General features: G+C 38.4%; 2 protein-coding genes across 4 annotated transcripts; one reads left to right on the top strand and one right to left on the bottom strand.

Moving 5' to 3' along the window:
• Nucleotides 1–256: 256 nt before the first annotated feature.
• LOC148653505 (uncharacterized) lies at nt 257–2,873 on the bottom strand. The gene is made up of 2 exons (XM_088648602.1): nt 2,660–2,873; nt 257–834 (listed from the first exon to the last, which is right to left on the bottom strand). Exons 1-2 carry the CDS (start codon nt 2,871–2,873, stop codon nt 722–724), a joined length of 327 nt encoding a protein of 108 aa, XP_088504728.1. The 3' UTR covers nt 257–721.
• On the top strand, nt 2,210–16,054 carry ubr7 (ubiquitin protein ligase E3 component n-recognin 7). 3 transcript variants are annotated; one of them, XM_088648590.1, is made up of 12 exons: nt 2,210–2,352; nt 3,856–3,985; nt 4,996–5,129; nt 6,792–6,852; nt 8,393–8,488; nt 8,898–8,951; nt 9,158–9,263; nt 10,193–10,356; nt 10,761–10,949; nt 12,576–12,744; nt 13,268–13,329; nt 14,143–16,054. In XM_088648590.1, exons 2-12 carry the CDS (start codon nt 3,857–3,859, stop codon nt 14,233–14,235), a joined length of 1,257 nt encoding a protein of 418 aa, XP_088504716.1. In that variant the 5' UTR covers nt 2,210–2,352; nt 3,856; the 3' UTR covers nt 14,236–16,054. The 3 variants fall into 3 exon arrangements, with proteins under 3 accessions (XP_088504716.1, XP_088504718.1, XP_088504717.1); XM_088648592.1 differs by having other exon boundaries at nt 2,241–2,355; XM_088648591.1 differs by lacking the exon at nt 2,210–2,352 and adding an exon at nt 2,860–2,946.
• Nucleotides 16,055–17,930: the final 1,876 nt, after the last annotated feature.

Genomic DNA, 17,930 nt, shown 5'->3' with positions numbered 1-17,930 from the left:
AATAATCCAGTAACAATATTGAACTGAGGATAAGGGATGGAATCAAGAATTTGTTTCTTGTTTAAAAGATCAGGAATCCCTGTTGGAAGGGAAGAAGGAGGCACAGAAAAAGGAAAGGGACTATGTTTCTAGTGACAACTAATAGTGTTGCTTACATTTTGTAGTGACTGTCAGGAAATTTGGTTTTAGTAGTAAAGAGAACAAATGGTTTGCTGAGAAAGTATTAAACCAAGGACTGGATTAAAGGAAACAATGATGGAATCACAAACCAAAACATTTATACAATACACTAGCACATTAACAAAAATAATATGGAAATGACTCTTGAATCTTCCAAATCAAAAGTTTTTTTTCCATCTGCTCCAGCTGAATATAAAGGATGTATCTGAAAGTCACCTTTACCACTTCATTTCTTGTTATTTAATAAGAAGAAAATTATAAACAAATTCAGTATATGCATTTTTGAAGGGGTCCTGTGAAAAATTAATAGCAAAAGAGTGTCAACAATAAAACCACTACATAAACCACTGGTGTAGCTAAGAGCAATGGCTGCTGAGTTCTTCTTAAAATGGACCTACTGTAAATGAGACAGGCTAGGAACACTTACAGAGAGAAGAGTCAGTACTTTGGCCTGTATATTTCAGAAACATGTTAACAGCTGTTCTTGTGCAAAACAAAATGTCCGCCCTCCCTGGCGCACACCAGATTGCAGGTCTAGCTTTCAGGCCTGCAGAGTCTTTGTTCGTTTTGCAGGAGGCTCCACCCTGACCCCTTTGCTCCTGGTCTTGATTTCCACCTCTTCTTCTTCTTCATCACTTTCTTCGTCAACTTCATCTGTCAAAGATGACGACAAAGCATGCTAGTTAGGGACCCTAGCTTTCACCGCAATATAGTGCAGAAATCACATCAAAGCCGATCTTGTCGTGATGGATAAAAAACAGGTGCTCCTCCTAGATTTTAATCCAATTTAATACTCTATACAAGTAGGATCAAAACGAGGAACAATCAGAACACTGGAAAAGTTTATATATGCATTCCTGTATAAAGAAAACTGGAAGGACTCGTGTTTTGTTGTTTACAGGTGTAGTAAATGCTTAGTGGGACCAATATCTTGAGATCACTAATCTACATTAATCAACTTGAAATATGACCTGCAATTTCATGGCATTTCATGTTTTCTGTTAAAAATAATGACTGCATAGTTTTTAGTGATCCAGATAAAGAACATGCTGACTTTAAATCATTTACAGTAAGTAGGTACTCATATGATACACATTAGTTTTTCCAAAATGAATCAACAATAATGCAAACAATCCAGCTTAATACATTACACTAAACACACACTCTTTTGTTCATGTAGGTACTCTAGTTTTTTTCAATTTCCACATTTAAATTGTCCATAAACAATTTAAGAAAATGATTTGTGGGTGTTAAGACTCTGTTATAGGTATAGCTTTACAAGCTATTTACCATGCTTGCTGAGATTAAAATTCATATCAACAGCAAACACTTCTGCTCCCTTACTGCCAGAAGGTTTTCTACCTTTTGTTGCTATATAGTTTTATAAGTACCTAACTGTATTTTATTTTATTTCTTCTTTGACTATATCAATACTTCCCCTTGATCTAAAGCAAATACTGATTTAAAAGGACCTTGCATTTGTTCTATTGAATAACAAAGTAAATATTTGTGAAAATCACTTTTTCTCCTTCATTTTCATAAATGCTTCTACTTTCAGTTATGCAGACCCTACCCAAACACTTGCGTTTATGTGTCCGCTTGTATCAACATGGACTTGTAGGATTAACATTAAAAAAATAAAATGTTATGTTATAAAAGTAATTCAAATGGACAAAATTTTACTTCAATATTATAATCAGAAAAACGTAATTCTCATGTTTGGCTTGTAAAACAAATACCTAGGTTCAAGCTAACAAAAGGATTCCTAGTTCATGAAATGCAGTGGGAACCTGGCTTGAACAGGGTTCATATGGTGCCAAATGCTGAAACAATACAACCACTGTACGTTATGTGAACCACATTGTTGTATACAACAATCGATTGGTGGGTAACAACAACCTGTTGTTGTTTTTTTCACGTGGTTTATAACCACTTTTATTTTTAAATAGGTGGTTGCCACAGATACGTTAAACGCCAGTGACAAACTAAACAAACGGACTACCTTGCGTATGACGTTTCCTATATATCACTAAATATCAAGTGCATCAGCTGTGCTCTGCACCTGTATGTCATGGTAATATAACACAGCTGACATCTGGACCTGGCAAACGGTTTAAAAAGATTCCCAGAATCCCAGAAAGAGGCACAAATTCGAAAGTATTTCCACTTAAAGTAGTAAGTCTTCATTCTTTAATTGTATGTGGTTCTCGCGATTATCGTTACGATTACAAAAAGCTGTAGCAACATCATTCGACTTTGTGTCGAAGTGCTACTCGCGTCTCTTCCGATGAACCATGAAGCAGCTAATCGAGGTAACAGAAAATGAGTCAAAACGAACTCTAGCTACGTACAACTCCCAAACAAAAAATACCGCTGTTCATTTCAAAGGGGGAGAGGTATTTACAATAGCAGGAAGGGCTAAAATATACAGCGTTCCCAATGCGTTGAGAGCAGAAAAAGTCACACCCGCCACACGTACCGTCTAATGAGCCGTTGTCTGCCTGTGAGTTGACTGCGACTCCCTTTTCCTGAGAGACCAGATCACTGAGAACGTCCGACACCTCTGTTCTTATTTTCTGTAACCCAGAAAGGACTGATTTTAGGTTATTTTCGGCTTTAACGACAAACTCTTTCGTACTGCCATCTCTGAATTTGAGATCCCCTCGCAACTCGCAGACCGCCATGACTGACATGTGCGACCTTTCAACTCCGACCCGGATCCAAAATAGAAAAAATCTTCTAAAGGGCTCTGCTTTCTTCTCTTCTGTATGTTGTTCTCTTTTTAATTACTCTTAAAATTATGAGACTGTCGGAAAGCAAAATGTAGTATTATCCTTTCATAGTATTGATGCAAATTACCATATCACACACAGTAGTCTGCATATTTAACTTTATCCATATATACCTGAGCTTTGAATTAAAATCATTAAATTGTATATTTCACAATGTCTTAAAATATAGTCAGAGTGTATTCATAGTTTTTAAAATTTCATAAATTTAAAAAAGTTTACGAAGCTAATACGTCTTATACTTACAATCCTTTGAAAGTCTTTAAAGATTATATGGCGTTAATGTTTCCACTGTGAAATTAGCATATGTAAGTTATAGTAGGGGCGTTCATATATACAATATTTCTTCTGTATATGAAAACAAAGATATTCACAAGAAAAAGACTTTAATGTAGAAATTTAAATATAAGCCTAAATACGTCCTAGATACAAAGATTTAACGTTTCTGTCAGCAAGCATCTACGTAAAATACATTAAACATGCTACGAACAATGCAATCTGTGTTATACTTATTTGACGCGTTTCTTATTTAAGTGACCATTTCTTAAATTTAAGTTGTCTGCAAAGATACCACCTCTAACATCATGCTATAGCCTAATTATCTGGTTCCCGCCAACTATCGTGTGCACCGCGCCTGCTCTGTAAACACAGTGGAAAAGATAATTCGAAAGAAATGATTTTGTTATAATTTTCTTTGTTCTGTCTGATGCTATGCGTTCACACTTTGCTAACCAGACGAAAATCGCAGAGGTTTGCGCCTGAGTCAAATTGTCAACATCACAAGCGGGGCGCACCAGCTATATAGCAACACTCTTCCGCCGCTCTGCGCGTTTGGCCTGGAACAGGAAGTGCTCGCTAACAATTTTTTTGTCGCCTATTTTTTAAGGATGGCGGTAAACGAAGGGGATGATGTGACTGTTTCTTTGGTGGATGTTTTGGAAGAAGATGAAGAGTTAGAAAACGAAGCCTCTGCTGTTTTGGGTGGCAGCGATCCCGAGAAGTGCTCCTATCCCGAGGTAAGGAAACATGATAGCAGCACGCCTTTGCCTCTGTGGACGCTTTGTATTTTATAATATAACCAATTTAGATAAGCAGCTTTGTCCCTGTGGGTGTATTTGTGGAAAGCAGTTGAGTGCTGTTTTTGATTTCTTGCCATGTGTTTAAGTAATAGCGAAAGAAACACCAAAATACCCAAAGCAAAACAAAACAGACAGTTCAATGGATTTCTTTGTAAATATTTTGTAGAATAAGTTAATCATTTTTAACCCAAGTGGTCAATGTAATTTGGCTTTTTTTGCATTTTGGAATCAGTTCCACATCATGGGTTTTGTAGTTATCATTCATTCATGCTCTCACTCCTATCATAAACAAACGGAGGAAGTTTAAATAAAATGTAGATATTGAAAATGCCAGGCGTGTCAAGTCCTGAAACACTACCGTGATTATGAACGCACTCCCCTTACTTGCAGGTCTGATAATGCCCGTTTAGTCTTTAAATTAGGCCATGCCAGCATTAGTAAATGACTAATGCAGAAGTAGGACTTGACAGTGCGCTTGTTTTCCCTCTGATCTCAGTGGATTACATATTTCACCCTACTCCTGAAAACTCATTGAACACCCAAATGTTTTTGTATGTAAAACTATTTTTTTTTGTAAGTTGTGGCACATTGAGCAATTGGAGATGCCGTCTCTTAAGTATGAATTGTACTGATTTACCAGTCGAAAGCTAAACTTACACACTCGGTCCCAGACTGCTGGTGTAACTATTAAACCTCCCTGTTAGCAAGTTTGAGTTAACAGGCATCTAAGTTTATTGGACTTTCATAATAGCTTCTGGTTTATTACAAATTCTTTGTCTGTGGAGTCTTCTGAAATCAATGGAAATGTGAATGCGGGGGGACTGAGCTTAATTTGCTTTCAGTATTTTGTTAGTGTTCTTAGTGGTTTGTATACTGTTGTGCTTTTATTGCACTATTGAACACGGTCCTCAACAGGTATGTAAATGTGTTGCTGTTGCCATTTACAGGGATATGTTAAGCGACAGGCCCTCTATGCCTGCAACACCTGCACACCTAAAGGAGGCGAGCCAGCAGGAATTTGCTTGGCTTGTTCATATAAGTGCCATGAAGGGCATGATCTCTTTGAGCTCTACACCAAAAGGTAAGCTCATTGTGCCTCTGTCTGAGCCATAGGCTCTGGGTTTACGTCCTAATGGCACCTATAAAATGATACAAACTCATTGAAGCTTGTAGTATTTGCAAGCCTAGTAGGTTTAGTTATTCCTCAGTCACACAGTTTGCAAGCAAGGAAGAAGCCATTCAGACCTTCTACCTGTTTGTTTATTTCTTGCTAAGAGATCCAAGATCCTCATCTTGCTGTTTGGTGAAAGAAGTGATGGTGTCTGCTATGACAACATGGCCATATAGCTTGTTCCAGATTCCCACAGCCCTTTGAGTAAAGCACCGAAGCATGTTCTTAGGTCTAAATACACTTCAAATTTGTTTCATTCAGTTAATTTGTGACCGTTCAAAATTTACTGAAGAACTTGGTCACTTGTGCAGAACTTGAATACTCATTGTAGTGACTAAATGTTTACATTATAAGCTGCTAGTGTATTGTACAATTTTAACACAACAGCCATTGATTTATGTTAAATTGTTTAATGTTATATACACACAAACCCTATACCGTATCTAAATGGTCTGTTTGCTTTTTGTGTGGAAGCAATACATTATTTACAACAGGAAAACTCAGCCTTTGCTTCTTCAGTCCTGTAAAAGCTACAATTCAATTTAAAAACCTGTAAGAAAACACCATGATTGCAAATTGGATAACCAGCCGTTCCCTTCTTTTTACTTCTTATAAGTAAAGGAAATAGGTAGAAGTTGTTAAAATTACTCTTTGTTTCATGCAACAAAATAAATGCAGACTAACCAAGTGATATGCTGTGTGGTTTGCCTGTAAATTAAGTAGTTTTGCACTGTGCAGAGTACACTGTTCTGTGTCATTTACTTGAAATTGGACACTGAGCCATGTTGCATAAGAGGGTTTAAGCCGACATTGTCAACATCTGAATTTGTGAGTTAAGTATGCAGCATTAGCACACTCTTCTGTTTGTTTGTAGTCATTGCAGCGACTAGAATGGTAAATAGCTGTGAGTGTCATTTATTATAATAATAATTGTTTACACTTATATAGCGCTTTTCTGGACACTCCACTCAAAGCGCTTTACAGGTAATGGGGACTCCCCTCCACCACCACCAATGTGCAGCATCCACCTGGATGATGCGACGGCAGCCATAGTGCGCCAGAACGTTCACCACACATCAGCTATCAGAGGGGAGGAGAGCAGAATAATGAAGCCAATTCATAGAGGGGGATTATTAGGATATTAGATATTAATATTAGGAGGCCATGACTGGTAAGGGCCAATGTGAAATTTGACCAGGATGCCGGGATAACACCCCTACTCTTTTCGAGAAACGCCTTGGGATTTTTAATGACCACAGAGAGTCAGGACCTTGGTTTTACATCTCATCCAAAGGACGGCGTCTGTTTACAGTATAGTGTCCCCGTCGCTATACTGGGGCATTAGGACCCCCATAGACCACAGGGTGAGCGCCCCCTGCTGGCCCCACTATTACCTCTTCCAGCAGCAACCTTAGTTTTTCCCAGGAGGTCTCCCATCCAGGTACTGACCAGGCTCACACCTGCTGAGCTTCAGTGGGTTGCCAGTTGTGAGTTGCAGGGTGATATGGCTGCTGGAAATTTGTAAACTTCTTTAATGTATTGTTGTATCACTGGTGTAATTTGTCTCCAAAGGAATTTTCGCTGCGACTGTGGAAATGGAAAGTTCACAGACTTTGAATGCAAGCTCTATCGCGTAAGCTTAATTTCTTCTAAGTTCCTAACTTTTTACATTTATAACTTCTATAAATGGTATGAATTTTATATGTACACAAGGTCACGGCTGATTATTTTGTGTTAATAGCAAGGGTTGAAATATTGGTGTAAGAATCTGTGTGCTTCTTAACACTCTGGTTTAGTAGCATAAGAGTTGCTTAGACCTGCACACAATTGTTCTGCACCGTTTCTTCAATGTTCCAAAAGGCACTGAGGAGATGAGAGCTTGAAGCATTTATATTGATTAATTACCACTTAGTTGGATGAAATAAGAGACTATCATGCCTGGCAAATGAAGAAAAAATACTTTTGAGCATTCATAGTGGCACTGCTCAAATGCAAGTTTGTTTTCACTGAAAATAGTTACTCCCTCTGGTTTGCGTATTTAAAATAAAGAGCTAATGTTTTAAGATAATGAACATAAATTCCCCTTGACTCTGTGTGCCAAATACACATTGCCATTGTGTAATACAAAGAAATATTTAAAATAAGTAGTGACTTGCAAAAGTATTCAGACCCTAGCACTGTTCTTACTTGTTGGTGCTTTACAGCTTGCAGTTATGACACTTTGAAGTAGCAATTAGCATGTTATATACACCACCTACTCCATGTATTCAAAGCAAAAATCAAAAAGACATAGATAAAGGGAAAGCAAAATAGAAAAGTCATATTTGCTTAGGTATTCGAACCCTTTGTTGTAGCCAACCTAAATTTAAATTAAGTACACAAAACAACTTCAATAAGCCACACAATCAGGTGAGTGGCCTCTGTGTGCAATAATAGGTTTCAGAGTAAAAACTCCCATCTCTGCGAGGTTTCTTTTTACTTCAAATTCTCTACAGACAAACCCATGAAGACTAAGGAGTTTTCAAACCACGTCAGAGATAGTGTCATGAAAATTTACAGATCGGGATAGGGGTACAAAAACATTTCAGAGAACCTCATTCAGAAGTGGAAGGCATGCCAACACTGCCTCATCAGCAGGGAAAGGGAAGCTTGTTCGGATTAAAGGGAAATGAGAAATGTATAGGCAAATCCTAAGGAAAAACCTGTTTTAATATGCTAAAGACCTAAAACGGGGATGAAAATGCACCTTTCCACGCAATGAATGAAGCAAAGCTACACTGCTGTGGCTTAAGAATAAGAAAATGAATGTCTTTGTGGCTCAGTCAAAGTGCTGACTTGAATCCTATTAGGATTCTGTGAAAAAGACTTGAAAATTGCTGCCCATAAGCGATTTCCAAGCAACCTGAGACAGTTTTGTTTCCTTAGTTTGTGTTGACATTTACTGTAACATATCTTACCTTACAAGTCTTCAATCTGAGCATTGAAAAAAATATTAAGTTTACAAAAATGTGTATGCATCATTTAGTCATAGGAATAGTCTGAACACTTCTGCAAGTCTGCAAGGTACTTTATGACCTTGTTTTTTATGACTTTCACAGTATATCATTTGCTTTGCTGGATTAGATAGGTGTATCACCTTGAAATCTTAATGCAGTTTATTATCTTTCTTATAGGATAAAGACAAATTGAACATCAATAACAAATACAACCATAACTTCTTTGGTTTATACTGTACCTGTGAGAGACCTTACCCAGACCCCGAGGATCAGGTATGGTGAAGTTTCCATAAAAATAAACAAATATATTACTTAACTGAAAACGTTTGATTTTTTTTTTTACGTTTGCCTTTTTTGTATTCCTAAGCAAATAATTCCTTTCCCTAGTTGCAGAAGTTAATCTAAACAGTGCTTGGTCAGTGCTTGGGTGGCAGACCTCCAAAGAGAAGCCAGAATAATAGGGGGTGGGCGAGCATTCTTGGCACATTTGTATCGACATGCCTGCTGCTGTTATGAGAAAATCATAAAACTTGGCAGCTAAGCTGGTTGTGAACATTCTGTGGGATGGAAGAATGTTCCCCTTCTACCAAGGTTAATTGAATGGCCGCTCTCTAACCTTCTTGGAGAGGTGTCAAATGTATCTAGAATGTGGCTCTTGAAAGGGTCTCTGTCTTCTCATCAGGTGCCGGATGAGATGATTCAGTGCATCATCTGTGAAGACTGGTTCCATGGCAGGGTAAGCTTTCTGTAGAAAACGATCGGTGTCCTTTGTTAACATGAAGGCTTTTTTAAGGAACACCAGGATACCCTGAGTGCCTACATTATGGAATTCACTGACGAAGTACCAAGAGAAACTGTTGTGGTTGTAAGCTATGCAGCTGGGTTTCAGACCCAAAGGTGCAGTTCTGCAGTGATGCCATCTTGTTCTATTCCTGTCTACAGCACCTGGGATCTGTGCCTGTGGAGAGTATTGAGTTACAGGAGATGGTCTGCGTTTCCTGTATGAACAGAGCGCCCTTTCTTTGGGCCTATGCTGCACAACTAGCAGGTATTGAAGCCTGACATGTACACTAACTGCATTATTGTGAAAGAACTGGAGATAAACCCTCAATCAAAATTAGAGGAAGACTTGCCCTCTTTTCCATAATGTCTGGAATAAATGTATGTGCTTGTTTCTAATCTTGAGTTACAGTAGTAAACATAACTGCCCACAAATTGTATCTCAAATCGCTTCACTAGAACATATTAATATCTACCATCTATGATGATAGTTTTCAATGAAAATCAGAAGTAGTAACAATTATAAGTCTAGTTAAACAGTGTTCACTGTAAAATAACAGAGTAGCTTTGTTGTAGATGCAGACTGGTAATACTTAAATCTGTAGCTGTACTATTTGGCTTATGAATTTCCATGTACTTTTGTGGAGCTACTGATATGGTAGAAATATTAGACAACCAGAATAACCTTCAGTTCTACTTTAAATTATCAGGTATGTGCAGGAGTTCTTTATTTAGTAAATGAAAGCTGTATTTCAGTGACTAGAAGAAAGATCACAATATTGTTTTGCATTTTGTTCTGAGTACACCACCTCCCCAGTCTCAACTTACATAAATTTTACTAAACATAGAGTAAAAACTTCTCTTGGTCTACTCTCCTCTGTGATTACCACACACACTTGTTAACCATTAAACGACAGTAAACACGGATGAGCCTGGAATCCTGCTGTCCTAGCTTGCAGAGGCTGGCTAGGGAAACTAAGGGAGGAGGGATGCAATATCTTAAATGCTCATTCTGTGTATGTGTTCACTCAATGGATAAGAAAGGGTCTCTTCCAACTTGCATAAAATTTGAGTTAAGACTTGCAGAACAGACCCCTTGCGTATCCTCGGGAGAGGGTGTATGTAAGACTGGTGAAGGGTACGTGAAGTGAAATGGAATGCATATTACTGAGTTTTGGATGGTTGTGTGTCTACCAGCCCCCTCGGTGACGAGACTGAGCCCTAGCAAGGCCGAGGTGGAGGTGAATGTGGAGGAGGACGGGCAGCCGACGGAGCAGGAGAGCACGGGGAACAGTGAGGAGGACAAACACAGCATCAAGAGGGAAGGAGAGCAGCCCTCCACCAGCACCACCCCAGAGAAGGTACAGTGCCTAGCCTGCGCAGCTCTGTTCAGGGGGCATGTTTTGGAAGAGCTCAGCGGTCTGGCATCTTTAGCCAATGAAGGCAGAAGACACCGATTTTACCTCCAAAATCTGGCTGCAGTAAAACATTCAACCACCAGATGGCACAATGCCTTAATTCTTCCACTGTTGAACACGCGCTAGCTGCCTGTAAACAAGTAAAACATTTTGAAGCAAAAGGATTTTGGGGACAGACTTCAAAATGAAGTATAGTGTCACTTGTAATATAATTCAATTTTCAGCTGTCTAAGCGCAAATTGTTTTTGTTTTCTCATTGCCATTCACAGTATAAAATCTGTAGGCTACGTAAACCTGTGACTGACTCTAGATGGGACTTGTTTTCAATGCTGTTGCTTGTTTTCTAGGCAGTGACAAATGGGGAGGCTGGCTGTAAGAGGACATACAGTCAGATGGAGGCCTCTGCTGATGCTAAGAGTGAACCAGTCACATGTAAGCTGCAAGAGCTGAAGGCAAAGGGCTTTGTGAAGAAGGAAGGAGCTATCTTCTGGCCATATGTGTGGCGGAGCAAGCTGTGTACCTGCAGTGACTGCAAGGTAAATTTACGTCATCCCATCCCATCTTCCTGTAGTACAGGTGTCTCAAAGAAATAATACTCAATATTACAGAGCACATTATGGACAGGTCAAAAATAATTGGCATAATTAAAAAAAAAAAGTCTGCTTTGTAGTAGAGGCTATGTACAGAAACTGTGCCAGTTTTGTCTGTTGATAAAGTGGTAAAAAAAACTATTTGTGTATATGGACACAATGTGACACATATGGGCTTCACAGTAGCGGATGTACTGTAGGAGCACCACATTCAGACACAACATTCTTTTGCAAACATAGCTTGCCAGGCCTGCATCCAGCAAGCATCTTCTTTCATTAACAGTATTTATATTCCTGAGGTTCCTGAAGGTGATTCCAGAAAGCAGTCGTTTTTATTCCCTATTTAGGTTGTTATTGTGCAATCTTTTTGACCCCTTCAGGAACTTTTCATTTTAATTACATTTGTTAGCTGTTACGCAGAAGTAATTTACTCTAGGGAAAATGATGTCACAATATTAACCAAACAGAGCTGTTAAAGAGATTGTGGACAGACTTAAATCGGTGTTACCCTCTAGCTATCTAAATAGCTTTTAACATGATACCAATTAACAATACACAGGAGGGACCTACTTTAATATCCTTAGTCTGAAACCAAAGTGCTTAAATTCCCAACATCTGGTTATTGAAAAGCTATACCTAAATGAGAGGGCTTTGAAACCCCACACTAAGTACCAAGATTAATGCCACGTCTTAATCCTGTGTAGTTTATGTGAGTTGAAAAAAGATTCAGGTTCCTGAGTGCCTCAGCCAGTGGAAAAGCTCACTCGAAAGTGCAGTATGAGCTCTGAGGCCTAGACTGCACTAATTCAAGTCGTGTTGCTAGGCAATTGTAAGCATGATTCTCCAAGCAGTGACACAAAACTAAGGGAGTGTCATTGAGATAGGGTAGGTGTTAGCTGACCAGGTCTTTCCTGCAAGATATTGACTCCTGTAGTTGGCTGCCACATTTTTAGATTTTCGCATGTCTACAGAGAAAGGGCGCCAGTGAATGAATATGTTGAAGGAGTTTGTCTGCAGGTGCTCACTGCCCCCTTGCAGGTAACAGGATTCATTGCCAGAAAGCTAAGTCATAAACAAAGTCAAACCAAAGGAAACTGAGTGGCCCATCTAACTCATTTGAAATCGCTAAAAGACGACCAAAGAAATTAAATATAGAGCTCTGGGAACTCGGTTGTCCTGTGAGATTTAAGTGCCCTATCGGGTAACTCTGTATCGGTGCCACTCAGACCAAAAGAAGGAACATAAGATCAGTTACAAACAAAAAGAGGCGAGTTGATTGATCTAGCTCGTTTGGTAGTTAGCAGGTAATTGATCCAAGGATCTCATCCAGCCACTTCTTAAAGAAGCCAGCATTTGGGCTTCAACAACGTGCGTGGACAGTGTGTTCTATGCTCCCACTACACAGAAGAGTAGTAGTAGTTCTTGTGTACAGAAGAGCCTACTGTTATCAGATTGAAAATGCACTTCCACATAATTGCTACTTGTTACCTCTAGTTTGTGTCTCGCTTTCGATCCTGATGACATTTACCAGGTTGACAGTCAGTGCCCTGATGTCATCTGTTGCTGTTTCAGAAAGTCTACACCGAAGCAGGAGTGCCCTTCCTACTGGACGAGTCAGATACAGTGCTGGCCTATGAGAAGAAGGGCAAGACGGAGCAGGAGAGCAGCCTGGAGACGAGAGACCCTCTGATGACAGCCCTGAGCAGCATGGGCAGAGTGCAGCAGCTGGAGCTCATCTATGGTAAGAAAAGAGCAAAAGCCCTTTAGGTGTCAGTGGTGCAGGATGTGGACACTAGGTTGGGGAACGTAATGCCCTTATAATTGCTGTAGCATTTTCAGTCTGACTATAATTGAAAACTACTCATTCTTTCCATTGCTACAAAAAATCCATTCAAAGCTCTAGTCTTTATTGGAATATTGAGTGTAGACACTAGAAAACAAGCATGATTGGGTTGTTCTCCTTACAATTCCCCATGTTGCAAAAGTGCTTTTATTTTCAAGTGCAGCTGTTTAATATGCCAGTCTATTATCTGAAAAGAAGCCTTGATTGGTCCTAACGTTGTAGTAGAGATGAGTCTCCTTCCCTTTGTTCATAATGTATACCAGGACCTTTCACAGTGAGGGCTGAAGGTTCCGTTTTATAAATGACAACAGATAGTGACCTTTGTGAAATCTTAAGTGCCAAGGCTGATAAATGTGTGACATATACCCCTGCAACATCCAGTTCGAAACTATGCTGAAATAAAATATGTTCTTCCTTCTAGAATACAATGATCTGAAGACTGAACTGAAGGACTACCTGAAGAGATTTGCAGATGAAGGCAAGGTAGTGATCAGTAAATGTTTATGAATTTGTTTCCTGGGAATTATTATCTGAGGACATATTCCTTCCTGTTGCTTTTCCTTATAAAGGGGGTTTTAATGCTTCTTGCCATTCCTGTTCACAGTGGCATGCATTGTACTCTGCTTATGAAACCCCACCATTAATTACATTACCAGTTTGAATCCCTGAAGTACATGCGGTTACTTAATAATGAAGTTTTATCTTCATTGGAGTAGCTAGGGCAAATATACACACAGAGGACACTAAACATCAAACATTTAATTTGACCCTTTATGCAGAAATACAAAAGTAAGTTTCTGTTCAGTTAAAATGGAATGAAAATATTTTGCTCATGGAGAAAATTCCCATTGGGTAGATTTGTCAATTGAATGTCCTACACGTCATGTCAAATCAAATTTCAAGCTGATTAATTAAAAAAGCAACTTTAGCAACCTTTTGCTTATTTGGAATTCAACAGGTGAGGAGACCTGCATTGACTTCAGATTTTGTTTCACATTGATTTAAATTAGTCTTTAGCTAAGTGTACTTTTACACTACCTTATATTAAATTGCCTGATAAGCCTCATAAACTGAACTTATTATAAAAAAGGTTTTGGAAATTGTAAGACTTACAATTTGGATATTTATTTTAATGTGAAGGAAACAGGAAATCCAGAAGTCCAGTAACTTTGAAACTCTAGCAACTTAGCAGAAAGTGGAAATTAGGTTTGATGATATTTGGTTCATCTTGCTTCATCATCTGATAAACAACCATTCCCTGTGTCTGATGTCCCTCTCAATGTCTGCTGTCTGTAGGTGGTCACCAGGGAAGATATCCAGCGATTCTTTGAGGAGTTTCAGTCAAGGAAGAGACGAAGGATGAGTGCTGGCCAGTACTACTGTGCCTGAATAGCTCCCCCACCACCCCCCAGCCTTGTCTTTATAAAGCACATCATCTTCAAACACATCCAATAGAACTCCAGTCCTTTGAACAAAATAGTTTTTAACCTTTGAAACAAGTATCTGTTGTCCCAATCCTTTGATTCTGTGCTTTTAAATAATGTTGCAAATAAAAAAAAAAGCTGTAGGAAGTTTTCTTGGCTCTGAAGGTTGACATTTCACACTTTTAAGTGATTCCATGGCTAAAAGCAATTTCTTTGTATTATTTTAGTATAGTGATTCTGAAAGACCGCAGACCTCACTAAAGGGACATTATAAACCAGAATTCTCTAGCACTGGTCCTGGACATCTAATCATGTAGCAGGGCTCGTGCACTGAACCGGTAACAGAAATGAATTACATCACACACCTATAAAAAAATCTTGACAGTGTAAGACTGCTGCAGTACAGAACCCAGTGTTTTGGCATGGTGCACTTATCTGCTGTTTAGGGCTGTGTGCTATGAGCCCGTGACTGACCGGGATTGAATGGAGGGAGAGCTGCACAACGTCACCCTGGTACCGTTAACTTGGATTTCTTAGGCTCATGTCTGTCAGTATCCGAGGTTGCTGTGGGGGAGAGTAGGAGGAAGGTTAGTGGGGAGAATGCAGCACAGCTCATGCACTGAGCCAGTTACAGAAACAATGTCGTCCCCCTCTGAAATCTTGACTGTGTAAAACTGTCATAGCAGTTTTTCACTATTAAGAAGTGCTGTCCTTGCTTGGAGATCACAAGCAAACAGGATTGAATACCAGCTATGGCAGGGTGAGCTGCAGGAATAACATACAATATGTGACCTGTTCCCACAGAATGTAATTGATAAATTAAGCAAATCTGTTCTACTAAGAACTTTGGTCCTCGAGAGCTTAAGATTTGGGTACTTAGATTTTAGGACCCAAATGATCTTTAATTTACCTACTCACAAAATTATCCAAGGGTTAATGGATAATTTTGACTATGGTTGGAGAACTCTATAAACTGACCGTCTCCATAAAGACACATGGTACTGAATTTTCATTTCAATCATTCCTTTTTTTTGACTGTAAATTAATGCCTTTTCATTACCTTCTCTGCGCTGCAAAAATGCAGCTTTTGGTAAGACGCCTGCGAGGAAGTTCATCTAGCATGTTGCTTCAATGAAAAAAGGATTTTAAACTGTTGAAAAAATGTGGACTATTTTGCAAAAAAGAGTCCAGTGGGAATCTTTTAATCATGATCCTTGTTTTTTTTTGTATTTTCTTAAGGGGGGGCATTTATTTAAGACTGAGTAATCTTTCCTTTCAGCTCAATGAAATGTAATTTTTAATTGTTAATTTTTAGAATCACTATTTTTATTGTACATATAACCGATTTAGAACCATCAGCTGTCCTTTACTGCTCAGCTGTAAAAGACAGGTGCAACAACTATCCCTTTAACATCACAAGCAAAATGAGGAAATGTGCACACCCGTTGAGCTGTGCTGACTGGAGACCCCAGAGTCTTGTTTTCTGGAGAGCTGACAGGGAACATGGCTGAACTCTTGACTGCTAGGTAGAGCAGCCTGTGATTAGAGAGCACGCCTTTACTGGCTGAGCTCTTTAGGAGCCCTTGTTTGTTAAACTAAAATTTAGATTTTATCCATGTATATCTACTAAACCTTCCATTGTATGTTTTCAGGTCTTTAATATATTTACTGACTATTATCTGGTTGTATCAAGTTCTAAAAGGCTTGGAAAGTTTGGTAGACTTTTCCATTTATTTTCTAGGACGAAATATCGTTTAAATTAAAACTTCTGCAAATAAAAACAATTGTTTGTGTGCTGCATCTATTGATATTTTACATGTGTAGTAATCCATTTGCAGTAGGTTACCTTTTCTATTGAAAATGCTATGAAACGTGCAAGTAGTTTTAAGTAGAAGTCTTCAAAGTTAATTTACATTTGAAAGTAATGGGATTCAAAATATGAAAGTGACCCCATTCTGGTGTCAATTTATTGCACGACAAGGTAGTTAAGAAATGATTTGGGATGAGGTCAGCTGCAACTCAGTTTTTCTCAGAATAAAATCTGAGAAGAAAAAGTGTTTAAGAAGAACTTGTACCTTATTTATGGATTGTCTATTGTTTCTGTTCAACTGAAGTCTGCTGGTAAAAGCCCTCTGGTTTACATTTCTCATTCACAGCTGGTGCACTTGGATGTTTAAACCAACATTAAGACTTAAAGTCACAAGGAACTGGCAGCAAACACAGGAGAATTCTATAGAAGCAGTTTATTTTGAAGATGCCAACTAGTTGCAGATTTAAAGTTTTATCACTGTTACGTGCCTCTTGTGGGATAACAGTAGAAAAATAGAACCAGTGAAACTTTATACAACAACTTGTCATGGTAATCTACAAGAAAGGGGCTTATTTATATACATGTACATGTATAGAAACAAACCACAAGTTAAGGAGATTCTGTTCAAAGGTACCTAAAAATTAAAAAATACTATCTTTCAAAAACACTATATACATTGAAGCATACTAGAGTTTACAAAGAACTTGTTATGCAGGTTTGTAGAAAACGCTTGCATAGGACATAAGTTCACTTCTCAAGAAAATACTGAGCCTTTACAACGAAGGCACTTGCTTGACTCTATACAAAGGAAAGCAAAGTAGTGTCTTGAGAAACAAGATTTTTTTTCTGGAAACTAAGCAAAAACCCCATTGCAGAAAACAGCACAACCCAATCTTTTTATCTCCCCCCACCCATGAAGCATGCAAAATGGAAAATGAAAAAAAAACACATTTTGCTCAGCTGCCACTTCATTGGAGAAACAATAAAATGCTGCAGCAAACGCATACATGGAACAAATCATTGTCATATCCTAATTTAAAGCAAACAAGCATAATACTCCAAAGGGTTTCAATAGAAATCCCAGGGATTACAAATTAAATGTTCAATATTTTGTTTTTAAAAACAATACTTGCATGCAATGCTCGAAGTTGATACTTCATAAAAGCTGAAGTGAGCAGAAGTGAAATGCTGTTTCGCAACAAAATCAAATGTAACATGGGACTGTGATGGCATTAAGCACTACTCAACGACTACAATAGACATACAGTTTTAAGATTACATAAACAGCCATTGTAGTGCAATGGTACTTTTATACAATGAACTGTAAAGAACTATGAATAGCAACACAAGTCATTAACTAGAAACAGCTTGAAAAATCTATTAATTCCTTTCAGAATTGCACAACTAATAGACAAAGAAAGGCCAATTAAGCTTTGGAAAAGGCTTTTGGAAATGGCTATTATTGAAAACATATATGTGAATAAAAGTCATGCATGACTTGTGTTGCTACAAAAAAAAGCTGACAGACCCCAGTTACAGTAACCATACAACACCACAAGTTAATACATTACATTAACAACAACGCCTTGGAATCTGCCATACATCACATCCAAATAGTGCACAGACTCTCCTACTGACAAGTAATCGATCTAACTCATTCATGTAAACAAAGAATACAAAAGTTCACAAAGTGAAGAGGTTTCATACAAAGGTCTTGGGGTGAATCAGATCCAGCATCTTTATATAATCTTTTTAAAAAATTCTTAATCCACTATTTTTATTGTTAAAGGGTGTAATTCTGTTCTACAACTCCTACTGTTATTCTTCACTGTCCATTGAATGCACTGCTT

This window comes from Lepisosteus platostomus, chromosome 10 (genome assembly GCF_059453375.1).
Source record: "Lepisosteus platostomus isolate fLepPlt1 chromosome 10, fLepPlt1.hap1, whole genome shotgun sequence".
Lineage (NCBI taxonomy): Eukaryota > Metazoa > Chordata > Actinopteri > Semionotiformes > Lepisosteidae > Lepisosteus > Lepisosteus platostomus.
The sequence above is the reverse complement of the archived record's forward strand: the minus strand, read 5'-3'. Positions and strand labels throughout refer to the sequence as shown.

Excerpts from the sequence above, each read along its gene's own strand:
- LOC148653505 (XM_088648602.1), bottom strand. The coding sequence starts at position 2,873 with ATGTCAGTCATGGCGGTCTGCGAGTTGCGAGGGGATCTCAAATTCAGA. Across the intron at positions 835-2,659 it reads AGACAACGGCTCATTAGACG|ATGAAGTTGACGAAGAAAGT; the intron begins GTACGTGTGGCG and ends CATCTTTGACAG.
- ubr7 (XM_088648590.1), top strand. The coding sequence starts at position 3,857 with ATGGCGGTAAACGAAGGGGATGATGTGACTGTTTCTTTGGTGGATGTT. Across the intron at positions 5,130-6,791 it reads TTTGAGCTCTACACCAAAAG|GAATTTTCGCTGCGACTGTG; the intron begins GTAAGCTCATTG and ends TTGTCTCCAAAG. Across the intron at positions 13,330-14,142 it reads GATTTGCAGATGAAGGCAAG|GTGGTCACCAGGGAAGATAT; the intron begins GTAGTGATCAGT and ends TGCTGTCTGTAG.